This window comes from Rattus rattus, chromosome 3, assembly GCF_011064425.1.
Source record: "Rattus rattus isolate New Zealand chromosome 3, Rrattus_CSIRO_v1, whole genome shotgun sequence".
Classification (NCBI taxonomy): domain Eukaryota; kingdom Metazoa; phylum Chordata; class Mammalia; order Rodentia; family Muridae; genus Rattus; species Rattus rattus.
In genome coordinates this window covers 152,460,907-152,486,180 of record NC_046156.1, presented here as the reverse complement: position 1 = coordinate 152,486,180, position 25,274 = coordinate 152,460,907, and the positions used below count along the sequence as shown (strand labels likewise).

Here is a 25,274-nt window from a genome sequence, read left to right as displayed (position 1 = left end):
ATAGAAAAATTTCTTTTTTTAAATTTTTTTTTTATCTTTATTAACTTGAGTATTTCTTATTTACATTTTGATTGTTGTTCTTCCCAGCTTCCGGGCTTGTCCCCCTAACCCCTCCCCCTCCCTTTCTTTATGGGTGTTCCCCTCCCCATCCTCCCCCCATTACCACCCTCCCCCCAACAATCACGTTCACTGGGGGTTCAGTCTTGGCAGCACCAAGGGCTTCCCCTTCCACTGGTGCTCTTACTAGGCTATTCATTGCTACCTATGAGGTTGGAGCCCAGGGTCAGTCCATGTATAGTCTTTGGGTAGTGGCTTAGTCCCTGGAAGCTCTGGTTGGTTGGCATTGTTGTTCATATAAGGTCTCAAGCCCCTTCAAGCTCTTCCAGTCCTTTCTCTGATTCCTTCAACGGGGGTCCCATTCTCAGTTCAGTGGTTTAATGATGGCATTTGCCTATGTATTTGCTGTATTCTGGCTGTGTCTCTCAGGAGAGATCTACATCCGGTTCCTGTCAGCCTGCACTTCTTTGCTTCATCCATCTTATCTAATTGGGTGGCTGTATATGTATGGGCCACATGTGGGGCAGTCTCTGAGTGGGTGTTCCTTCTGCCTCTGTTCTAAACTTTGCCTCCCTATTCCCTGCCAAGGGTATTCTTGTTTCCCTTTTAAAAAAGGAGTGAAGCATTCACATTTTGGTCATCCTTCTTGAGTTTTATGTGTTCTGCATCTAGGGTAATTCAAGCATTTGGGCTAATAGCCACTTATCAATGAGTGCATACCATGTGTGTTTTTCTGTGATTGGGTTACTTTACTCAGGATGGTATTTTCCAGTTCCATCCATTTGCCTATGAATTTCATAAAGTCATTGTTTTTGATAGCTGAGTAAAATTCCATTGTGTAGATGTACCACATTTTCTGTATCCATTCCTCTGTTGAAGGGCATCTGGGTTCTTTCCAGCTTCTGGCTATTATAAATAAGGCTGCTATGAGCATAGTGGAGCATGTGTCTTTGTTATATGTTGGGGCATCTTTCGGGTATATGCCCAAGAGAGGTATAGCTGGGTCCTCAGGTAGTTCAATGTCCAATTTTCTGAGGAACCTCCAGACTACAAATCCACTCTCTTGAATTCAACCTGTGTCTCTGTAAAACTGGGATAAAAATGCCCACATCTGGCTGATGTATCTCAGGGATAAGGAACGGAGGAATGATTTATGAGGGAAGAATGTGGGGTTTCAGGGAACAGGGAATGACTGTTGTGAGAACTCTGCTGGTAAGGGGTGGAAGTCTGTGGTCCTGTCCTGACTTAGGTCTGTGTGGCCACAGGAGGGGCAGTGTTGTGAAACCAGCCACCCAGGTGGCCTCGGAGAAGCAGTGGCTGAGTCCATCCACTGCGTGAATGTGCTTTTTTAAAATAGGAAGCAATGCAATGTTTTTTTCTGGGTTTTGATTCCATTTATATTTCAATCATAATCCAAATAGAATAGTAGATGAGTAACAAACATATTATGCTTATTTTTAAATGCAATCTTTTAAGACACAAATTCAATTACTAGCGAAAGACTTACGAGGTTCTCAGGACAGCTAGGTCCCTCTTTCTGGACACCTATTTTCCTTTTAAACTTAATAATTTTCTGTTATAATTTTCCCACTCTTTAGAAGAGGCATGAAGAATGTGGATCTTTTCTCTTCTGTTGATAAGCGGAAACCCTCATTGTTTCTCGATACTGTGACACACATTTTTAATCTCAAACCTTGGGAGGGCGGAGGCAGGCGGGCTGTGAATATAAGTTCAGCCTGGGTTTCACAGGATGACCCTGTCTCAAAAAAAAATTATCTTAGCACTAATTCCTTGTTTGTTATAGACTTCTGTTCTGTTTTCAGAACGAGCTGCAGAGGTTCATGGATGCCACATTTGAAAAGATTCAAAGCACAAGGCAAGCTCTGAGCACGCTGAAGAAATTTGAAAGGTAACTGTTTGAAATAACTTCCCAAGTTCTGTCTTCTAAACTGGGATAATACAAGCACAGTTTAGCTTCTTTTTATAGCCTACCTTTTGTTGTAATTATAACTCTTATTATAACTTCGAATTATAATGTGAAGAAAAGTCTCTCTCGACAGTCTGAGTCACAAGGTCACAAGTTTTAAATTTTCAGCGGCTGAAGAGGATTAATCCCTGAAAGGATTAGGGATTTGCTTCATCTCTGCCAGTAGAGAATACTCTTAGCTTTGAAGTAGGCTGCAGCCGCTCGTATTAATACTGCCTAATGTCTGAATAATTTGACATAATTCTTCCCAGGTTAGTGGTTTTGCCTTGTAAGGATTGATACTAATTTGGCTCTTTAAAATGCTGCACAAATATTCCATTGCTTTCACTTGTACTGTTTTAAAATGAATATTACTAAATAAGATATATATTTATATATTTTCATTAATTCAAAACGTTGTGCTTTTTTTCTGTGTGTGTTTCAATCAGATTGAATATACCTAACCTTGGTATTGAGGCGAAATACCAAATAGTTTTTCAGAATTTTGGGACTGACATCGACATGATTTCTAAACTGTATACGAAACAGAAGTACGATCCTCCCTTGGCTCGCGATCAGCCTCCCATAGCTGGGAAGATCTTGTGGGCCCGGCAGCTGTTCCACAGGCTGGAGCAGCCAATGCAACTCTTCCAGCAGCACCCCTTCGTGCTGAGGACTGCGGAGGCCAAACCTGTGATCCGCAGTTATAACAGGATAGCCAAGGTCCTCTTGGAGTTTGAGGTCCTCTACCATAGAGCCTGGCTTCAGCAGGTGAATTCCTGAATAGTTACTCCTTAAGTAATTTCTACTGTTCAGGCAGAAGAAATCCTCTTATTGCATTTGACAGGGATAGTTTATAAATCAGTTTGGTTGAATTTAATAAGTCAAAGTATATAATGTAGCCATGGAAGAGAATATTCATTAGTATTGATAAAACAGTTAGCTAGGTAATAGAAGCACATTGTATAATCTCTGAAGTGAGAAAGTCACACAGCATTTCACTACTCTGTTGTTAGGGTTTCTTTTCTTTACTTTTTAAAAATTCAGTAAGATCCTTAGTGGTAGAGCATTAGATTAGCATACATGAGACATTAGATTTTATCCCCAGCAAACACACACCACATTCATACACACATGCACTCACAGACATTTACACATACACACACTCAGACACACATACAGACACACTCACAGATACACATACATACAAAGACACACAGACACACTCACAGATACACACATAGACAAAGACACACACAGACACACTCACAGATACACACATAGACAAAGACACACACAGACACACTCACAGATATACAGAAAGACACACAAATACACACACACAGATGCACACACAGACACACTCACAGATATACACACAAACACACACACAAATACACACACAGACACAAACATACACACAGAGACACACTCACCCACATGATACATACATACATGCTCACAGATATTTAGACATACATACTCACGTATACACATTCACCAATACACACACATACAAAGACACACACACACACAATACTCAGATCTACACAGACATGCAAACACGCACAGCTACACATACAAACATACAGATGCACAGACACACAAACATACAGACACATACACACTCACAGAGGGGGAGAGAGAGAGAGAGGGAAAGAGAGAGAAATAAGATTCTGAGTGTGTTAGGAAATACAAATATGTCTGTTGAAGCCTTATGCTTTATTTGGTTGTATTCATAGTGAATAAGTGTGTAGCCCACCAATCTTGTGTTTCTTTGTAGATCAGCAGCACGGAATAGTTGTATAATTGTGTCCATTTAGTTTCTAAGCAAATAAAAAGCTGGGTTTGTATAACTTTTATTAGGAAATGTAATTGATTAAGCATAAAGTGCTAAATAGCCTTTTGGACCAATCTCTTTGGTGTTCTGTAAGCTTCTTGTAGTTTATAGGCTATAAGCTTATTGATTTCCTATTTGTAGGCAAATCCCTTTCTTTAGGTTAAGGAAATTTTCTTCTATAATTTTTGTTGAAAATATTTTTGGGTTATCGATCTGGGAATATTCTTTTTCTTATATTCCTATTAGTCTTAGGTTTGGTCTTTTCACAGTGTCCCAAATTTCCTGGGTGTTTTGTGTCAGGACGTTTTAAATGTAACCTCTCGAAATCACCTAGGCTGCTGCAGTGTCTGCCTATATGTCATGTGTGAGTCTGAAAAATGAAGAATTCATTCAGTTAACAATGCAATACACCACCAAGGATCTGAAGGCTGTTTTCTGTGAGGGAATTTAGGAGAACAGTAGATGACTCCATTGTCTGGGATTTAGCAAGGTCAAGTTTATGGGAGAATACTGAATAAGTATCACTAAATCCCAGAAATGGTTGAGTCAGATACTGTGTGTACGTTACACTCATAGTAATCATAGTTTCCTTCTTCCCTCAGATTGAAGAAATTCATGTGGGTCTTGAGGCTTCTTTATTGGTGAAGGCTCCAGGCACAGGGCAGTTGTTTGTGAACTTTGATCCTCAGATATTAATCTTATTTAGAGAAACACAGTGCATGTCCCAGATGGGTCTACCTGTGTCACCATTTGCAGCTGCCCTCTTCGAGAAGCGGGACATGTACAAAAAGAACTTCAGTGACATGAAGGTATAGCATTTTTATTTCTTCCTTGCCAGATGGTTCTAGAGTACATTTCTTCTTTTGTTTCATTTGTTTTTATGTGCATGAGCCCATGTGATGTGTGCATGTGCACGTGGAGACCTAAGGTTGATGTCAACAGTCATCTTCGATTACTCCCCCACCCTACTCATTGAGTCAGAGTCTATGAGTCCAACCCAGTACTCACCAATATAATATCACTAGTCAGCTTGCTTTGGGGATCGCCTGTCTCCATTGTCCGAGGCTGGAATTGCAGGTGCGTTGCCTTGTTTATGTGGGTTCTTAAGAACTGAATTTCAGTTATTATGATTGAAAGTTTGGGCTTTAATTCTGAGTGTTTTAGAAAGTCACCGGGGGGATTTGGGAGCTGGAATAAAAAGGCATGGTCTCACTTATAGAAATATCATCTTTGTTTCTTGGTGGCTAAACAGAAATGGACTTTAACTGGGCCAAGAGTGCCAGTGGGAAGTCACTGTGTGTAACAATGACCCAGCATGGAGAATGAAGACAATAGCTTGAGCTAGAATGACCACAGAGCTGGTTAGACAATTAAGGTTATGTCCATAAACAGGTTAGGAGGGAAATCAAGGGTTATTGAGGCAGGGCTACAATTCATGGTCAGTTTTACTGCACACAACTTGCATAATATTATGCAGTGGTTTTGAATCTAATTCTCATTTGATAAAGGCTAGAAATAGCCTATTTTGTGGGCCTAGTAGAATATGTAGTTCCTATCCAAGGTCCAAGATGGCTTTTGGACATCTACATGGCCATGGTACCCATGCAATTAGATCTAGAGGCCTGGAGCTCAGTAGAGGATTCAAAGTTGGAGGCAAGCTTTTTAGAGGTAACTTTTTAGACTGTAGCCACTATTAATGACCTTGTCCTGGATGAGAACTTTTAGGGAGGGACAGAGACAGAAAAGAATAGAGGGCCATTGGGTTAGACATAAAGTCATTTCGATATTACTGGGTCTAGTAGAAGATGACAAGCCACAAAAAATAGGTGTGAACTTCGAGATTAGATTAAACCAAGTGTCACAGAAGCCAAGAGTAGGGAAAGAATTACAAGGAAGGACTGACTACTACAAATCCATTGCCCAGTGGATCAAAAGGAAAAGCTCAAAGATCCAGCCTCGGTACCGGACCACACACAAACTGTTACTAAAACATCATAGAAAAGCAGCTGTGGTGCTGTATGCCTTAATCCTAGCACCTGGAAAGTAGAGCAAGCGGATCAGAAGTTCAAGGCCATCCGTGACTATGAGACAAGTTTGAGGTTAGTTTACTCTATGCAAGACGCCGTCTCAAGTCATAGTGATTCTCATTGTATGATGATGCTATGATCATGCACTTGCACGGTGCTTTATGCTTTAAGCCTTTCTCCCTTTCTCCCTCTCCCACTCCTCCTTCTCCCCTCCCTTGCTCACTTTGCTGTACTGCACATTGCATATGGAGCTGTATGCATTGTCAACAAATGCTCTGCTCATCTGTGTCCTCAGCTCACCCATCACTCCTGTAATCCAGACTGGCCTGGACCTTGGAAATCCAGGAGCTGGGATTACAGACATCTCCCTCCACTCTCAGTTCATTTAAAGCCTTTTCATGGCGATTCTTTAATGTTGTCTTTCATACTGCCGTGTAAGATGGGAGGGGAATCAATGTCTCATAGCTAAGTGACAGAATCAGGGCCAGAACCTAGAATTGTCTCTGTTGTCTTCTCACTACTCTCGTTGTGTTAAAAAGTTAAAATTAGCTATGGGCAGACATGGCTTTAATTTGGACCCATAAAACACTAGTCAGAGTGTTTATATTCTCTTTACGTTCTTTTGGGCCAGAAAAAACCCAACAGGTCAATTTATGATGCTTTATTAAGAAATCATATTTATACAGTTATGCAATTACTGCTACTAATTTCTCCATGAAGCCTTTCTCTGTTATGTGATGCAGGTAACACACAACTTCAAAATATAGGAGCTTTTAGCAAACTTCTCATAGTTCTGTGTTAAAGGGTTTGAACAGGCGTTGAATAATATACTCAGCTGGGAATAATATACTCAGACTAAGGCGTCACTACAAGATTATCTGCTGTAGACTCCCCAGGCTAGAAGAATACCTTATACCACTAGGAGCTAATGCTACACTAAATCAAAAGGCCACATGATCTCAGTGGAGCTCAGACGTCTCACAGATCTTTCTGTTGACCCTCCCCCCTTGGTTCTCTGAATGCACACTGGGATTCGGTGAAGGGTACATAGACTCAGCTCCATGAGAAGAGGAGGGGCAAAGAATGTGTGAAAGCTGCTACTGTTCCAATCAAAGTTTGAACAAGCAAATTGCTGTCTGGTTGGCATTCATGATGTCTTGGAGATGGAAAGTTAGAAGTCCTTGTGTAACATGGCTAGCTTGAGAAAGCAGGTTTATTGGGAAACTTGGGGGACACGTAAAGCTCTCCCTATCTTCAGGGTTACCAGGCTGGGAAGCCAACAGTTTCTACAGCTACGCAAACGTATCTGGCTGTTTGCTCGTTCATCTTTTTTTTCCTGGAATATATTCAAAACTGAAAAGAGATGAGCTTGTGTGAGCTGTAGTGAGGAATAGAGATTGTGAAACTGATATGATATGATATGATATGATATGATATGATATGATATGATATGATATGATGTATCTGGGTAAGTGACTTTACTTCCTAAGCCTCAGTTTCTCATTTGTAAAGGGGACAAATGGTACTTCCTGGGTTTAAAAGATTAAAGGTGAAGAGTAGATAGAAAGCCTGCTGGATGCAGATTTTAAGGATCATTTTCCCAATAGAATAAGATATGGTATTACAGAGCAATAGTGATAAGAGCTGCATGGTATTGGTACAGAGATAGACAGATAGACCAATGGAACAGAATTGAAGACCCAGAAATGAACCCACACACCTATGGGCACCTGATTTTTGACAAAGGAGCCAAAACCATCCAAAGGAAAAAAGATAGCATTTTCAGCAAATGGTGCTGGTTCAGCTGGAGGTCAACATGTAGAAGAATGTAGATCGATCCACGCTTATCACCCTGTACAAAGCTTAAGTCCAAGTGGATCAAGGACCTCCACATCAAACCAGATACACTCAAACTAATAGAAGAAAAAGTGGGGAAGCATCTCGAACACATTGGCACTGGAAAAAATTTCCTGAACAAAACACCAATGGCTTATGCTCTAAGATCAAGAATCGACGAATGGGATCTCATAAAACTGCAAAGCTTCTGTAAGGCAAAGGACACTGTGGTTAGGACAAAACGGCAACCAACAGATTGGGAAAAGATCTTTACCAATCCTACAACTGATAGAGGGCTTATATCCAAAATATACAAAGTACTCAAGAAGTTAGACCACAGGGAGACAAATAACCCTATTAAAAAATGGGGTTCAGAGCTAAACAAAGAATTCACAGCTGAGGAATGCTGAATGGCTGAGAAACACCTAAAGAAATGTTCAACATCTTTAGTCATAAGGGAAATGCAAATCAAAACAACCCTGAGATTTCACCTCACACCTCACACCAGGTGACAGCAAATGCTGGCGAGGATGTGGAGAAAGAGGAACACTCCATTGTTGGTGGGATTGCAGACTGGTACAACCATTCTGGAAATCAGTCTGGAGGTTCCTCAGAAAATTGGACATTGAACTGTCTGAGGATCCAGCTATACCTCTCCTGGGCATATACCCAAAAGATGCCCCAACATATAACAAAGACACGTGCTCCACTATGTTCATAGCAGCCTTATTTATAATAGCCAGAAGCTGGAAAGAACCCAGATGCCCTTCAACAGAGGAATGGATACAGAAAATGTGGTACATCTACACAATGAATTTTACTCAGCTATCAAAAACAATGACTTTATGAAATTCATAGGCAAATGGATGGAACTGGAAAAGATCATCCTGAGTGAGGTAACCCAATCACAGAAAAACACACATGGTATGTACTCATTGATAAGTGGCTATTAGCCCAAATGCTTGAATTACCCTAGATGCACAGAACACATGAAACTCAAGAGGGATGACCAAAATGTGAATGCTTCACTCCTTCTTTAAAAGGGGAACAAGAATACCCTTGGCAGGGAATAAGTAGGCAAAGTTTGGAACAGAGGCAGAAGGAACACCCATTCAGAGCTTGCCTCACATGTGGCCCATACATATACAGCCACCAAACTAGGTAAGATGGATGAAGCAAAGAAGTGCAGGCTGACAGGAACTGGATGTAGATCTCTCCTGAGAGACCAGCAGCAAACCACTGAACTGAGAATGGGACCCCCGTTGAAGGAATCAGAGAAAGGACTGGAAGAGCTTGAAGGAGCTCGAGACCCCATATGAACAACAATGCCAAGCAACCAGAGCTTCCAGGGACTAAGCCCCTACCCAAAGACTATACATGGACTGACCCTGGGCGCCAACCACATAGGTAGCAATGAATAGCCTAGTAAGAGCATCAGTGGAAGGGGAAGCCCTTGGTCCTGCGAAGACTGAACCCCCAGTGAATGTGATTGTTGGGGGGAGGGTGGTAATGGGGGGAGGATGGGAAGGGGAACACCCATAGAGAAGGGAAGGGGGAGGGACTAGGGGGATGTTGGCCTGGAAACTGGGAAAGGGAATAACAATCGAAATGTAAATAAGAAATACCCAAGTTAATAAAGATTTAAAAAAAAGAATAAGCAATGGACACGGAAAAGGAAAAGAGCAGTGAGCAGTGGCTGAACGCCTTAGGAAATCCGGAAGCAGCTGCGAATAGAATTATCAAATGCAGGATCTCTTTGTTTTTCAAGTAGCTCTTGAGGAAAATGAAAGTGTCTTATGAAAACCTTAGAAAAGCATTACAGAAAGTTTCAACTCATTTGGGAGATATCACGTTTAACAGCCTTCTCAAAGTCCTCCAGGACTTCCTATACCCTTCTGACAGGTTCTAGAAAATTAGGAATATTAATGTGACATTGTTGTATATAGAATTTGGCAAACATATCCACCAATAAAAACATTTTTGGCCGACAATGATCTAATATCATGGTAATACCAGTAGTTTCTTTTCAAGTATGAGTTTAAAAGGGTTTGTCTTTAAGAAACACATTGATGTGTTCTGTGAGGAGTATGGACTATTCATTCGGTGTGTTTGAAAAGGACAGAATGTGGACAGAATAGGAACTAACCTTGACTTTCCATGGAGAATTCAGACCCCTCCCATTTCAGATCACAAATTCTTTTTCTGACAACAACTAATGGGTTAGTTGAATAGATGCTGATCGATCCTGTTCTGCATTGTAGCCAACGTTGCAAGGAAGTTAGAAAAAACCAAAAACATTAAAATCTTGTCTTTGTATTGTTTATGGAGTTGCTCTTGAGTTATGGTGAGGTTGAAAATACTGTAAGTAAATAATGAATTTTTCCCACTTAAGTGACCGTTGTGGCTTAGCCTGCCCTGTCTTCAGTATGCCCACTGTTTTAGCCAAGAAGTGATATTTAGAACCATTTGAAGTCAACACTGACTCTTGCTTAACCCTCTGCCCTATGGGTCTTGTATCAAGATTTAGTCGACAGTTCTCTCTAGCAATGGCTTTCATGATACAGATAATTGTGATGGTGAGTATGGTCTACAGAAGATGCTCAAAGAGTAGGATATACCTTGTCCCCATAAAAATGGAATGAGCTAGTCCACTGGGGCAAATGCAGACATACTATTCCTGTAATTTTACATAGTTTTAAAAAGCTACTTGACTTTTTTCTGTTTTGGGTTGGGTAGATGCCAAGAAATGATCCTCAATTTATTTTTGATTCTCAATTCTAACTTACTGGGTTAAGATTTGGTGGGTGTAGAGAAAGTACTTACCAGTCATATGCTTTCTTTGTGACATTCTTCCTGCCAGGATGTTGATATCACACTAGTTTGACCAAAACCAAAAGTTATCTCTCGTAGATAAAAAATACTAGTATATATTAAGGGTGACATGGAAACTGGCCATTTAGTCACATTCCGTTGCAGATGATGCTGTCTGAATACCAGAGAGTGAAGTCGAAAATGCCTCCTGCCATTGAGCAGTTGATGCTTCCACACTTGGCGAGAGTGGATGAAGCCCTCCAGCCTGGCCTGGCTGTCCTGACATGGACGTCCCTGAATATTGGAACCTATTTAGAAAATGCTTTTGAAAAGATCAGTGAGTGTGTCTACATGCTTTTTGTTTCTCTGTTTTAAGAGCTGGGTTCTTGTTGCCTACTGGATAATTTGTCATTAAAGATGCTATTATAAATAATAAGATGAGAAATAGGGCTCAAAATATATGCAGTGAACAACAGATAAGTATAAGGAGTTCAATGGTTTCTTAGAAACTATAAATATTCACTATTTAACTTTATTCCCAGAGGCTATCCATGTAATTTTGTTGATTCTTATTGCTATTGTTGGTATCCAAATGATTTTTAAGGCCATTTAACCTCTGTACTAATTGATTAGTTCATTCAAATTGTTTTCTTTTCAATCTTTCTCCCTTTCTTTTACCCTCTCTCCTCTCACCTCCTGCTCTTCCTATTCTTCCTCATTATCCTTATCTCTTAGATCAAACTCCGAGCTCCCAGTGCATCCAGTAGACAAATGCTCGACCATCCCTGCAGACTTCTCAGCAGTTTTGGGGATTGGGTGCAGCAGTGTGCTGAAGGACAGGACATTTTGAATGAGAAATGTTTAAGCAAGTGTTAGTTTTCTGTAACTAGGGAGTAGTACTTAAGCACACTGTGTTGAATGCAGTTTCCCAGAATAAGCCAGGGAGGCCCCAAACAATCGACAACAAGAAACAAAGCAAAACAAACAGAAAAACTGGGCTCAAAAATGCCACAAAAAAGTCCTCTGGGATGTTAAACAGTTGGATATGTTTGTTTTACATAAGGCTTTTCACAGTCTCTCACTGTCCAATAGCGAGAGCTCTTCTATGAGATACTTCCCAGAATTCATAGGTGCCTTCTAGAACTTACTAGCTTCAGATCCCCTTTGTGAAGAGGGACATGCAGATTGGGACATAATGGTAGAATTTTTTAAAAAGAGAAGTTTTACTCTTTTTTTCCAAACTAGTGTCATCTGTCATCTCTTTGTCGTGGCCCAACTTTGTCTACTTTTTATGGCCCGGGATAAGAAGTCAGCTCTGATTACATTATCTCATGTCCACTCCTCCTAGGGCCTCTGTTGTGCTGCTAGCTGGGACCAGAAGTTCTGAATGTCTCCTAATGGTGCAAGTTGAACTCCATCTTTCTCCCAAACTGACTGCAAAGGGCTTAAATCTCAGCCTATTTCTTCTGCTTCTTTTCTGTTCGTCTGGTGTTGTAAGTGCTCCAATATTTGCAGAATCATAATTGCATAATTTCCATTTCTTCAATCCACTGAACTTTTTTTCTCACCCATTTTGTCATTACTTCCTGTCTGGGTCGTGCTTTCCTGGGATCCCCTTTTAGGTAACTCCTATGATACTGCTCTCAGTCTCTCTTTGTATGTCTCAGTCTCACTTTGTCTCACCCGAAATAGGACTTGACTAATTGATAACTTTAATTCCTAGAAGCTTGTCTCCTCAGTGTATTCCTACTGCACCTTCTAAATAAGTATATACTACTTACTATATACTAATTTGGCAAGCACATTCTACTCAAGAATATTTGAGGAACAAGCTAGTAAGCAGGTACTCACCCATGACTTCTGCTTCGGTTCCTTCATCCAGCTTCCTGTCTTAAATTCCCTGGGTAGTGAACTATAAGCTCTTAGATGAGATAACCCTGTCCTCCTAAGTTGCCTTTGGTCATGGTGTTTTGTCACAGCAGTAGAAAACCTACCTGAGACAGTTGCATACTTTTGCTTTCCTGAGTGGGAACTAGTTTCAAAGATAAATTTTAGCACAGTTGTTTTTGCATATTAATGAAGCGTGTTTTAGGCTCACTTCAGTTTGCAATGGGATACGGAAAGGTGCACAATTAGATAACTGTAGTGTTAGGAGGATGGAGAGAGCTGTGCAATGGTTTTAAGAAGGATCCTCAATTTAAAGGTTAGAGAGGAACAATCCGGGGATGCTAAATGGCATCTAGTGTTGAACAGATAGAAGCAATAAAAATGAGTTTCCTTGCCTCTAAGCCAATATTCTTTCCAAAATTTCTTTCGGTGGGAAATATAACAAGAGTAAATGAGCTAAAATCTCTAAGGAGGCATTTATAAGGTATATAAAACCTTCATAGTGAGAGTTATCACAATCAAATTAGAACAGGCTGCTAAGGTAGTCTTTAGCAGTATTTTCCCTAGAGAGGAATTAGGATTAGAGCATTAGCAATTTGGGTATTTTATTAGACGCTAGCTAGAGAGAAGTAGATAGGGTCTAAGGAAATCCTAATTCTCCTTTTTAAATTGTGTTTTCTTTTTATAACTTAAACAAGGAAGATAATGAAGAACAAAATTGAGCATCATTTAGATATAGCCATTGTAGTTGGGCACCTCATGGTCAATAGTTCTCTGTACTTTGACCATTTGTGGCTCTCTGTGATGGTCTCAATGTGCTGCTTAGAGGAGCCACTTTGAGGGGACTAAACAACAGTGTTAAGTCAGGAACAGTCAGTCGGATTCTTCACAATTACAGGGGTCAGAAGTCCAAAGAGTCTCACACAGCTAAAATCAAAACATCTTCAGAGAAGTTTCTTCCCAGAAACTGCAGAGCAATCTTTCCTTAGCACTTTCCAGGTTTTATAGGCTTCCTCCATCTGTAGGAGAATGACCATGCATGTTCAGAGTTAGTTGCGTCTCATGGTCAACCCGTTTTCTCTCAGCCCCTCTCCATCCATGGTCATGTTCTTCTCTATCTCACTTTAACCTTTCCCAACTTCCTCTTAAGAGCTTTATGACAACTCTGCCTAGATCCAGAAAAGTCTCTGAATCTCAAGGTCCTTAATACATCTGTAAAGTCTCCTTTGTCCTGTAAGGTAATATTCCCAAAGGATTAGGGATCTCTTTGGGAAATGCCTTTTTTTTTGTTTTGTTTTGTTTTAACTTTTTGCAAATGTCTTTGAAGATGTTGTGAAGAACCAGGAGGAAACAAAAGATTTCTGTTGTGTGCACTCACTTAAGCAGAAGTGTTGGTTTATTTTGCACCAAATAGCATTGTCCAGAAGAATCATCTGGTGTATTGAAAAGTTGCCTGAATGAACTATCTTGAAAAGTATTGAAATTGAGGTATTTCTTTAGGTAGTGAAGGTATTGATTTAAGGAAGAGTCAAAAGTAGCAGAATTTCATTCCACAGTTGTGGAAGGCACACTTTGGAATGGGCATTGACATAATGTTTAAGATGTGATGATGGAAACATGAATTATCTAGGGAGCAGACATAAGAGTGGCAAGTATGATTCGCACAAGATGGAAGAATGATCAGGCCGTAGGAAATCTAGGACCAGATATTCTCTACACACAGTCACGGTTGCCCTTATAGGAAGATGAGTCAGAGCCAGGAACTGTTAAAAGAGGAACAGTCTACAACAACCACATGTGTAAAAGCCAAAAGTACCAAGGACACTGTGGTGCTTTTAATAAGAATGACCCTCATAGGCTTGTACATTTGAAAGCTTTGTCCCAAGTTGGTGGAACTGTTTGGGAAGGATTAGGAAACATGGCCTTTTTTGGAGGTGTCTCACTGAAGCGTGGGTTTGAGGTTTCAAAAACCCATGTCATTCCTAGCATGATTTCTCTGCCTCACTCTGACTAAAGGTTGTGTCTCAACTTGTAAACTCTTAGTTACTGTTCTAGCACCATTCCTGACTACCTTTTTCCATGTTCCCCATGATAATTAGCAATTGACTTTCTGAAACTGCAAGTAAGCACCCATTAAATACTTTCTTCTGTAAATTGCCATGGCCATGGTGTCTTTTTACAGTAATAGAAAAGTAACTAAGACACACATGTATAACCCAAGCATCTCTAGCCCCAGTGTTCCTGCTATCATCCAATCATGTGTCCGTGTTTAAGGAAATGCTTCACCTAATCTGTCATCATTTTGTTTTTCCCAAAGAGGACTTGGAGCTGCTGCTTGACCGGATCAATGACTTGATTGAGTTCCGCATCCATGCCATCTTGGAGGAAATGAGCAGTGTGGCCCTTTGTCAGCTCCCTCAGGATGACCCCCTGACTTGTGAAGAATTCCTCCAAATGACAAAGGTCATTAGAAGACTGATTAAAAAAATACTTTCTTGAATTAAGGTTTTTAAATACAGAATGAATATTTAAAGCATAAATTAGGAATTAGAAGAAATTCTCTTCTGCTCTGTGATAGAAGTAACTCAAATATAGACCCATTTAGCAACATGAAGAAAAAGAAAATGTTATCTAAGCAGCCACTAATAATTTGCTTCCTTTCACATCTGCTGGAGGGAGCATTGCTGTGTGGCACATGTTTCTAAATTTTCCACATTTTTTTTAAAATGAAGAGCAGAGGTATTTGGTTTCTTTTTTAGAAGCGTGTCAGTAAGCAAGGGTTAATTATGAAGTAGCTGTGGGCAAGCTGTCTTATCAAGCACCCCTAGGAGCTGTTTCAACACTCGTATATTGTAGCATAGAATCCTGTACTCCCTCCTGGGAAAGCTGGAAACTCTCAGAGGCTCTTGTGGAAACTACTCAGGGCAGAGACTGTGTTTACAGGTTTATCAGGTAACAATATATGAAAATGCTCCCCCTCCCCCAGGTCTCCATTATTTCCCAAACATTCTTGCAAACAGGGTGCTTTTCTTTCTACATTAGGATCAAGCTACTGTCAGAGAGGGGCTATACCTTTCGGGAATGACACATTAGCCTCGTTTACAACATTTCCTGTGGGTGTTCTGGTGATAGGAACTCTTCAAGGATGGCTTTCATATTGTTGGTCAGTAGTGCTTACTGACCATGACCCATGACATTCCTGTCAGCTTGTGGCTACCCTAGAGATGGGACTTATCATCAAGGCAGCATGAAAGCCACAGCTAGATAATGCAGCAGGCAGGTAGAGTCTGGGGGAAGCCTGGCACAACCTTTCTCTTTCTAGTGAGGATTCATGGAGAAGTCTTTTCACTCAGCTGTCAACAATGAAACAATGAAACTAATTCATGGGCAAACATTTTGCCCAGGGAAGTTCAGTGCTTGACTGCTTGGCATTTGAGGTTCTTTTTGTAAAATTTAAATTTTATTTTATATCATCTGTGTGTGTTTGTGCGTGCGTGCATGTGTGTGTGTGTGTGTGTGTGTGTGTGTGTGTGTGTGTGTGTGTGTGTGTGTGTTACACACAAAGGCCAGAAGAGGGCATCGGGTTTCTGGAGCTGAACTCTTATGTCCTCTCTTGGCCTGAACTCTGGACTCTGGAAGATGAACAAGCTTTCTAACCTATGGAGCCACTCCCTCCGTCCCCAGTGCTGTGAGTTTTTAATGACTTCAGTCACCATGACATACTTTGCTTTACATGAAAAGGCTCAGAGTCCTGGAATCTCAGTATTTTTGGTATAGACCATGTTCTTTACAGATGTATTCTAGCTACAGAACCCATGTTTCTCAGCCAGTTAGCCGTGAGGACCCACCTGAATCTGATCTCCTTGGAAGAGGAGGGTTTCATGCTCACCGGCAACTCTTTAAGAGAACCAGGCGTTTGGTGTTAAAACCTATTTGCAAATTTGGTAAACTTCAGTCTACATTAGGGTTGCCCACATTTTAGAATTCTGTTTGCCCTTCTCACAATGATTTTTAATATTTTTCCAGCTGATTTTTATGTTCCCTCCTCATCATAAGTTCTGTGGTTTACATCGAGTTTTGGATATTAAAAACAGAGATATTAGCATTTACACCAATCATATCACCATTGTTTTTATGGTTTTATGTTTTCCACAGGTCTCGCTGTACTCACTGCAGGCTTGCATACAGCTTTTATGCTTTGCCTCTTAGCTAGTATTTCTTTGCTATATATATATTTTTCATGTCACTCTATGGCTTTCACAGGCAGCACGTAAATGATACCTTCATAATATTTTATTGAGATGATATATATTGCTTCTTACTATCGGACATTAAATGGCTTCCAAAATCGACATTTTTGCCAAGAGCTACAATAAATATATATGTATAATTTTTTTTGGTCTTCAGGACCATTGCTTCCAAATGGGATTATTGTGTCATATTGTTTAGTTTCATTTCACAGCTCTTTATGGTTATAGACAAATTGTTTTCTCAAAGAATGATCCCAATGTCTAATACCATAATACAGTAATACCAATTTCACTACCCTCTGACAAATACTGTTCTCCTACAATTTATTAATTTGAGTTTGAATAGCAAAATCATATATCTAAATTAATCTATATATTTTGTTTACCAGTATAAGTAAATGCTTTCGGTTAACTTATTTCTACGAACTGTTTGTTTTGTATTTTTAAACTGTTTTCATTTATGCATATATTGTTTAAAAATTTTAATTCTTTTATTTTTGAGGATAAAATATAATTACATAATTTCCCCATTCCTTTTCTCACTTCAAATACTTCCAGAATTTCCTTCTTGCTCTCTTTAAAGTTCCTGGCTCCCTTTTCATTAGTTGTTACACACATATATATGTATATATTTCTCTCTCTCTATATATATTTCTAACTACATAAATATAGCCTGCTCAGTGTGTATAATGCTACTTATATATATGTTTTAGGGTTGACCATTTGGTTTTGAGTAACCAGCTGGTGTGCTCTTCCTGGGAAAGACCATTTCTGCTCTCTTCAGTGCTTAGCTGCTATAACTCTTTGTGTTGAGTGGAGCCTCTTGGGTTTTTCTCTTTCGTGAGAGCTGCTTAGTAAAGAAGGGGATGTTGGGGACTCAAAGCCAGAGCCTTTGGACACTTTTTATGCCTGTTGTCAATGTGGAGGTGAGTCACGGAGATTGGCAGGTGCTGTAGGGAGCATCTTTGGTTTTGTTTGATGTAGGAACATTTAGATGACGCCATCATGACATGGTCCTCATTCATTCTTTAAATTTGTATGTTGTTTGCACTTTTATAATTATGTCTTCTCTTAGAAAGAGTTGAGGGCCTTGAATAATCTTGGAGTAATAGTATTAATCATTGAGAGTTGCTTTCCAAAACACGTGGTAGAAGGGAACTCTAGGATTTCAAATACACGCTCCTGCTGCTGAGCAGATATAAATATCTGTGAGGAAGTCAACTGAGGATTTCTTCATGGGAGAGCTGGCCTTGAGAATGGGAGATGACATGGTCAAATGACTGGAAAATAATTTTAAAAATACTAATAATCTCTTAGACAACAATTGGTTTAGAATCAGACAAACAAGTTTGGGAAATAGTCTCCCTGGTTGAATGTCATTGGCTAGTACTTCTTAAAGATTTCCTTAGTACTCGACACTGTTCCTAGCACTGGCATATATCATTACATGGAGTACACAGAGCCACATGAACTATTTTTAATCTATTCTTAGAAAATGTCATACATGTGTATAATACATCTTAATCATATCTATACCAGCTTCATTCCCCAAACTCCCCTGATCCCTCTTCAAGTCATTTTAAAAACACACTGAGTCCAGTAAACCTCTCCCATAGGTACATGTCTGTGGGATAATCCACTAGGACACAGGCAACCTGCCAGTGGCCATTCCTCAAGGAAAACCAACTCTCCTTCCCCCATCAACTATCAATTCTCCTCAGCTAGGGATGGAGCCCGAGGAGCTGCTCTTTCTCCTTGCTGAACGTTATAACTGGCTTGGTCTTATGTAGGTATCTACAGTTGTGAGTTTTTGTGTGTAATAATCATATCATGTATAGATATAGGCCAGCATCTCACAGTACAACTCCTTGTTTTCTGGCTTCAAACACAAAACAAGACTGGGTAAAGATTTGTAGTTACGTGAAGTTAAGTGAAGATATATATCAAACTAAGTTTAAAAGTTTGGTCCAGGAAATACTAGAATAACCAAGTTTAAAAGTTTGTTCCACACATTAATAGCATCAAGATGTCACATCTCCTGCAGAAGAGGGGTGGGTAGAAATCAAGAGTGATGAGTGAGGAGGTATCAGAACCGTGAACTATTGGATGTGGACAGTCCATGAACATGTTAACGTCTCAATGTATAAATCAATGAAAATTGAAATGGACTTGGAAACTGTGACTGACAAAGTCTCCATTCACTGAGCTTTCCCTCAGTAGGCGTAAAAAAGACACTTCTGTGTGGTTTACCTATCTTTATCTGTCAGTCACAGAATCTACCACAAGGCTTCATATTGCGTTACATTTGTCTTGCTTCATTCCTGAGAAAGGTACAACCTAGCTGAAGTGAGAGTAGATCTGAAATGATAGGAAGGGTAGATTCACATCATAGGAAGGGCAAATTCACATCATAGGAAGGGCAAATTCACATCATGTGAAGGGCAGATTCATATCATGTGAATGGAATTCCATGGGATGGGAAAGTTGCTGATGGTTTTGGAAGTTGCATCTTCTATGCTGGGGAAAAAGCACCAAAAAACCAAACCCAAAACCAAACAGCAGTACCCTGCAGCTTTGCTCTGTTCACTTGGATCCAGTTGGTTTTCTTGTCTTTCCTGCTTTCCTTTTGGGATGCCTGGCTGGGGTGAATATTGCTGTTTGAGTTACTTTCTTGGTTGCTGTAGGTAAAATATCATTACAGAAGCAACTTAAGGGCAAGGGGCTCATTGTGGGTTACAGTTCTGGGTTACAGTGTTTCCCGGCAGGGGAGTCAGAGTATCAGGCGTTTGAGACAGTTGTCTATGTTGCTTTTCCAGTGGAGAAGTGAAAAGGATGCTTATGTTCAGCTCGCATTCTTCACTTTTATATAGTTTAGGGTTCAAGCCCAGGGAGTGGAACTACCCACTCTAGACAGATTTCTCTAACTCATATAATTCTAATTCCCAAACTGACAACTGAGATTAACTGCCACAGTCAAGTCATCGCTTAAGCTAAGGTATCAATTGAAGGCTAAATCTGTGCGTTCTGATCTTCCTGATGAACTTTCAAGAGCTAGATAAAGACATGTGACTGTCGTCTTTTGTTCTTGTTGCTGTTAGGATCTTTGTGTGAATGGCGCTCAGAAACTCCATTTTAAAAGCTCCCTAGTGGAGGAAGCAGTCAATGAGCTAATAAACATGTTACTGGATGTGGATGTCCTACCTGAAGAAGCATCTGAAAAAGTCTGCCACGAGAATGCCAGTCCCAACGGGGACACTTCAGGTCAGAGAGGAGAGATGCTTTTTTTTTCCCTCCAGGATATTTGCTGAAAACTAAAATTTAATTTTCTATACAGGAATCAGTTTTATACTTCTATAAAAATACCTCAATTTTATACTGATATTTATGAATCTGAAGTTATGATTCTGCACAAATGGCTTGATTGCTTATCTTAAATATTTTGTGTTAAACTCTACAAAACTTTTCCTACAGAGAGGAGGAAGATGTCATTTCCCAAGGTTTTTAGAGCTATTGTTGTGAGGGAACACACTAGAATATAGGGGCCCAGTGTGTAACTTTTAACCTACATTCCGGGATCTGTTATTGGGTATTTTCTCACCCAGAGACGATCTCTGTTGGGCCACTTTATGCTTGAGTTTCTTCTTCCTATTCCTCTGTGATCTCAGTTTCTCAGATGTAAGGCATTTAACTGATATTGAGCTTGCATGTAGTTTATCTTAATTTTCTCCCTGTGATGTAATGGATCAATCTTTCAGGAGGAGGAGAGGGGTGTTCGGAGGCCTTGGCATCTTCTTTTAATGCTGGGACTAGTTCTCTGCCGTTGACCACAATTGCAAGAAAGAAGAAAGAAATGGAGGTGTTAGAGGAAGCCCGTGAGCTGCTCTCCTATTTTAACCACCAAAACACGGATGCTCTTTTGAAAGTGACCAGGAATACACTTGAGGCCATTCGTAGGCGCATTCATTTCTCCCACATGATTAACTTCCGGGGTATGCTCTTTGCACAATGTTCTGTTGGTTAATTACGTAGAAGGTGTGTGTGTGTGTGTGTGTGTGTGTGTGTGTGTGTGTGTGTGTGTGTGTTGTACATCCCTATTAAATTTAAATAATTTAAAACACTCTGCTCTTCAGATTCTATGATGTGGATTTTCTTATCACTTTGGTTAAAACTGAGAAACCCAGGACCCAGAAAGATTAGTTTGCCAAGATTACTGAAATCCCAATGACACAAAAATCAACATAATTTAAAATTTTCCTGCAATAAGACAAAAATATGAAGAAAGTTATTTAATCCAAGAGAGGAAAACCTTGAGGGAATTATCAGTGGCAAATTCTTAACCAATCTTATTATTAACCAATCTTATTAATGATAAGCAATTGAGGTCATCCATTTAAAATTAGAATTTATTTTAGTATTTCCACAATACTTCAGCTTTTCATTCTGAATACCCTCATTTTTTTTCTAGCAGTGTTCAGAAAAAGGTTTTGGCTTTTCTACGTGTGCTTCAAACCCCACAAAGAGTGGGGGTAGTCTGAAGTTAAAATCTAAATTAAGAAGAGTAGAGAAGGAGATAGTAATTAATTGAGATGAAATAGGATAATAAAATCTTACTTGGAAGATTTGTAATGAAAGGGGAGCATACTATTGCATTTAAAGTGGATGAAGAAAAGAAAGGCCTGTGAAAGAAGGTTCTGGGGCATGGTGACTTTGATTAACTTCACAGTGAAAGACAGTTTTTTCCTTAGACACAAGGCTGTTGGAAGAATGCATCGAATGTTGGCTCGTAGGCTAATACATTAGATCACAGTTAGTGCATAGCCTTGTGCATTGCGAGTGTTTTCAACCATATAAACATTACCTGCGGTTCCCGTGCTCATACACATGCATCTCTGTCTAAATACCTAAGCCGATAGCCATAGCCCACCTTCAAAGCCTCTTTATTATAGATAATGAGTTACATTTGCATTTGTTTCCTGCATGGGAAACGGCTCCAAAGTTTGGAAGATATTCATTGTGGAAGGTATTTGATTCAAAACTCCCAAAGTTGCCTGTTTGAACTTTTGTTTATTGTAGTGTTTGTTCTTTGTTTCTTGCTTGCTTACTTGGCACTTACCTCATCGTTGGGATGACTAGAAATGTTGGGTAAGACTTTATACTTAATCCTCATTCTTAGTCGAAAGTCTCCTTATGGGGAGGTACCAGCAAGCTACTGTCAGCAGAATGACCTGGGATCCACTGAATCACTGTTAGTGTTGAGCAAAGCCAGATCTTCAGATATCCATGCACTCATCGACTTGTCCAATGTTTGTCCAATTACATGAGTATTATATATGCCTTAGTTTTTTGGGAGAGTATTAAGTGTATTCCATTTTCAACTAAACACAGTGTATTAACTCAGACAGTAAAGGTGCATCTAAGGTGAAGCAGAACCATCTTCCCATTTTCCGGGCAAGTGTCACCCTGGCCATTCCCAACATTTCTATGACTCCTGCCCTGGAAGACATACAGCAGACACTGAACAAAGCTGTGGAATGTATCATCAGTGTCCCCAAGGGGGTTAGACAGTGGAGCAGCGAGCTGTTGTCAAAGGTTGGTAGAGTGTGAACTACTGATTCATTTGGAAGTTGCTGTTTTTAAAGATGGGGCCAAGTTGAAAAGCATCCTTTTTTTCCATTCTAGAGAAAGATGCATGAAAGAAAGATGGCTGCTGTGCAGAGCAATGAAGACAGTGATTCTGACACTGAGGTAGAGGAAAGTGAACTCCAAGGTAAGTATGCTTTAGAGGTTTTAAAGATGGAAAGCCTCTCCTTCCCTCCCTCGCTTTCTCCCTCCGTCCCTCCATCCTTTCCTGTTTCTCTCTCTCTCTCTCTCTCTCTCTCTCTCTCTCTCTCTCTCTCTCTCTCTCTCTCTCTCTCATGCACACATGCTCATGGAGGCCAGAAGATGGGGCTGGAGTTGGGAGCCACCTGATACAGTGCTGGGAACTGACCTGGGGTCCTCTGTAAGAATGCTCTCAATTGCTAGCCCACACTCCCAACTTTTAAAACATAGTCATTGCAAGCCATGTTTTATAGAGATCTCTAGTTATCTCCTGCGCCATATGCAGTTTTCAAATCATGTTCAATAAGAGTATCAATCTCTGAGCCCATTTTGGGTTTAAAAACGTTAAGATCCACATACTGATCTGTCAGTGTCACATTATCTCCTGCTTCTGTTGCATCTGTCACAACTGCTGGTGCATCGCTGATGTTTGGTCTGATCTATTAATGGCTGAAGACAAGAAATGCATTTAATTTCACACTTTACTGAGAAACTGGTTTTCCTCATGATCAGTATTTCCTGGCACGTTACAGATATTTTTGACCTATTAGTAATTCTGTTTTGTTAACACATCCTGCATGCTGCTGTGCATCCTGCGGCCTTCATTTGTAGTCTGTAGAATTGGGGAGCATAAGACATCCGAGTTGCTAATGATATCAGATGTCATCTTCAGTCCTCGCACTCCCTTCCAGTCAGCGCTGCGGTTAGCAGACGGTTTAATTTTGCTGGTGACGCTCTCCGCTGAGATGATAAAATGACTATGAGGAAGAAACTGAAGCCGGTACTTCTTTGAAATAGCCCTAATGAGGAAGGTAGAAAGAGTCGAAAATACTTTCCTGTAACTAACTAACTTATTCATTTATTTTTAGCTTAAGCTAAAATGCACTATCTGGAGCTGGACAGATGGCTCCCCGGCTAGGAATAGATACTGGTCACGCTGCAGACCTGAGTCTGGTTCCCAGCATCCCTTTCTAGTGGTTCACGACTGCTTGCACCTCCAGCTTCAGGGTATCGGACACCCCGTTCTGGCTTCTGTGGGCACCTTCACTTATGTGCACATGATCCTCCTCCCCCACAACACATACATACAACCAAACCATGGGTTAAACCTAAAACAGCACTGATACTATGGAATCAGCTTCAATCTAATCTGGAAACATTGCTTTAGCCCCTAGAATCATTTAAAATTCAGAGTCTTCTCCTAAGAATGTGTTGAATCATGAACCACAGCCAGAGAAGAAAAAAAAAAGTACTGAGATCATGACCAAAGAACTGAAGCAACAGACTGCAGCCTGGCTGCCTTTAACTGTGCAGTTTAGAAGGTTTATTTCCTGTGTGTGTGTGTGTGTGTGTATGTGTGTGTGTGTGTGTGTGTGTATGCGTGCACATGTGTGTGTTGTTGTTGTTGTTGTTGTTTCTTATGCTCTGAGTATCATCATTGTATAATTTCAGCACATTATTTTTTCTCAGGACAAACCCCTGCACCAGTGAGCATTCATTCCTTTTGCTTTCCATTTTTTTCTTAGCCCATGGAAGCCACTGATCTATGTCCCATCCCTAGCAGTTGATCAAGCTATGTGTGGGGTCCTGTGACTGCTTTTCCTCATCTGTCATGGTACTTCCGTTTTCATCAATGTGTAGCATGAAACAGTTATGCTACATTTTCTCTATCGTAGTGCAGTAGATGGGACCCCAGGCCCTACACATGCCAGGCAAGGGCCCTGCTAGGGGCTTCATTCTCAGACTTGTTTGTTTGAGAGAAGAACATGAGTAGCTTAGGCTGGCTTGAACTTGTTAGATCAGGATACTCTTGAGCTCAAGATTCCCACTCCTACCTTCTGAGCGCTAGGATGGCGGGGCACATAATATTTACTTCTTTTTATCAGCGAATTGTGTTTCACAGTGCAGATCACCTGCATTTTATTTATGCTTTGGTAAGTTAGTGCACAGTTCGATTGTCTCTCTTTTGCTCTATCATTAAGAATCCTGGCACACTTGTAGCGGTGCTTCTGTTTATTGCGCATGCGCTCATGTGCACACACACATTTGTTTGCTTATGTGCATACGTGCATGTGTGGAGGTCAGAAGCTGATGGTGGGTGTTTCCCTCAATTGCAGTGCATCTTGTGTTTTGAGACAGGATCTTTCACTGATCCTGGGGATCATCAACTGATTATGCTCCCTGGCTAGAATGCTCCAGGGATCTGCCTGCCACTCAACCTTCAGAATACATTTACATTACAGATTCGTTCTCAGTTTCTCATTGACATCTTTTGGAGAATCAGAGTTATTAAGTTCTACTTAGCTGTATTTTCATCGTGTGTCCAAGAAACAGTTGCTGGCCTAAGGCTAAGGGGCTTTGTACTCTTTTAAAGTTGCATAGCATTTGTATTTCAGTCCACGATTCACTGTCAGTGACGTTGGAGTTCATTATTTCAATGTGGGTGTATACTTGTACCACCAATGTTAAGCTAAGAAATCATTTATGCTCTAATTGAATCTTCTTGAGATCTGGGTTGAAACTCGCTTAGATACGAGTGTAAATCCACACGTTTATTTCTGGACTTCTGGTTTTGTTCCGTTAGTCTCAGGCCTTGCTTGTTCTAGTGTGACATTGCCTTCACTGCTATAGCTTTGTCATAAGCTCTCAAAAATTATTTACTTATAATTTCAAAATTTCATACACCTATATCGTTCTTTGCTCAAATATCTGTCTCCTTTTTAAAAAATATCTTTATTTTATGTTTGAGTGCACTGTAGCTCTCTTCAGACACACCAGAA

General features: G+C 40.3%; 1 protein-coding gene across 1 annotated transcript in view; it reads left to right on the top strand.

Moving 5' to 3' along the window:
• Nucleotides 1–25,274, top strand: part of Dnah5 (dynein axonemal heavy chain 5) — a 301,350-nt gene that overhangs the window by 104,827 nt on the left and 171,249 nt on the right. The window contains exons 13-21 of the mRNA XM_032898676.1: nt 1,881–1,966; nt 2,473–2,794; nt 4,466–4,672; nt 10,703–10,874; nt 14,742–14,887; nt 19,773–19,935; nt 20,430–20,663; nt 22,073–22,263; nt 22,354–22,441. Coding sequence (XP_032754567.1) covers nt 1,881–1,966; nt 2,473–2,794; nt 4,466–4,672; nt 10,703–10,874; nt 14,742–14,887; nt 19,773–19,935; nt 20,430–20,663; nt 22,073–22,263; nt 22,354–22,441 — 1,609 coding nt within the window. The remainder of the gene's footprint in view (nt 1–1,880; nt 1,967–2,472; nt 2,795–4,465; nt 4,673–10,702; nt 10,875–14,741; nt 14,888–19,772; nt 19,936–20,429; nt 20,664–22,072; nt 22,264–22,353; nt 22,442–25,274) is intronic.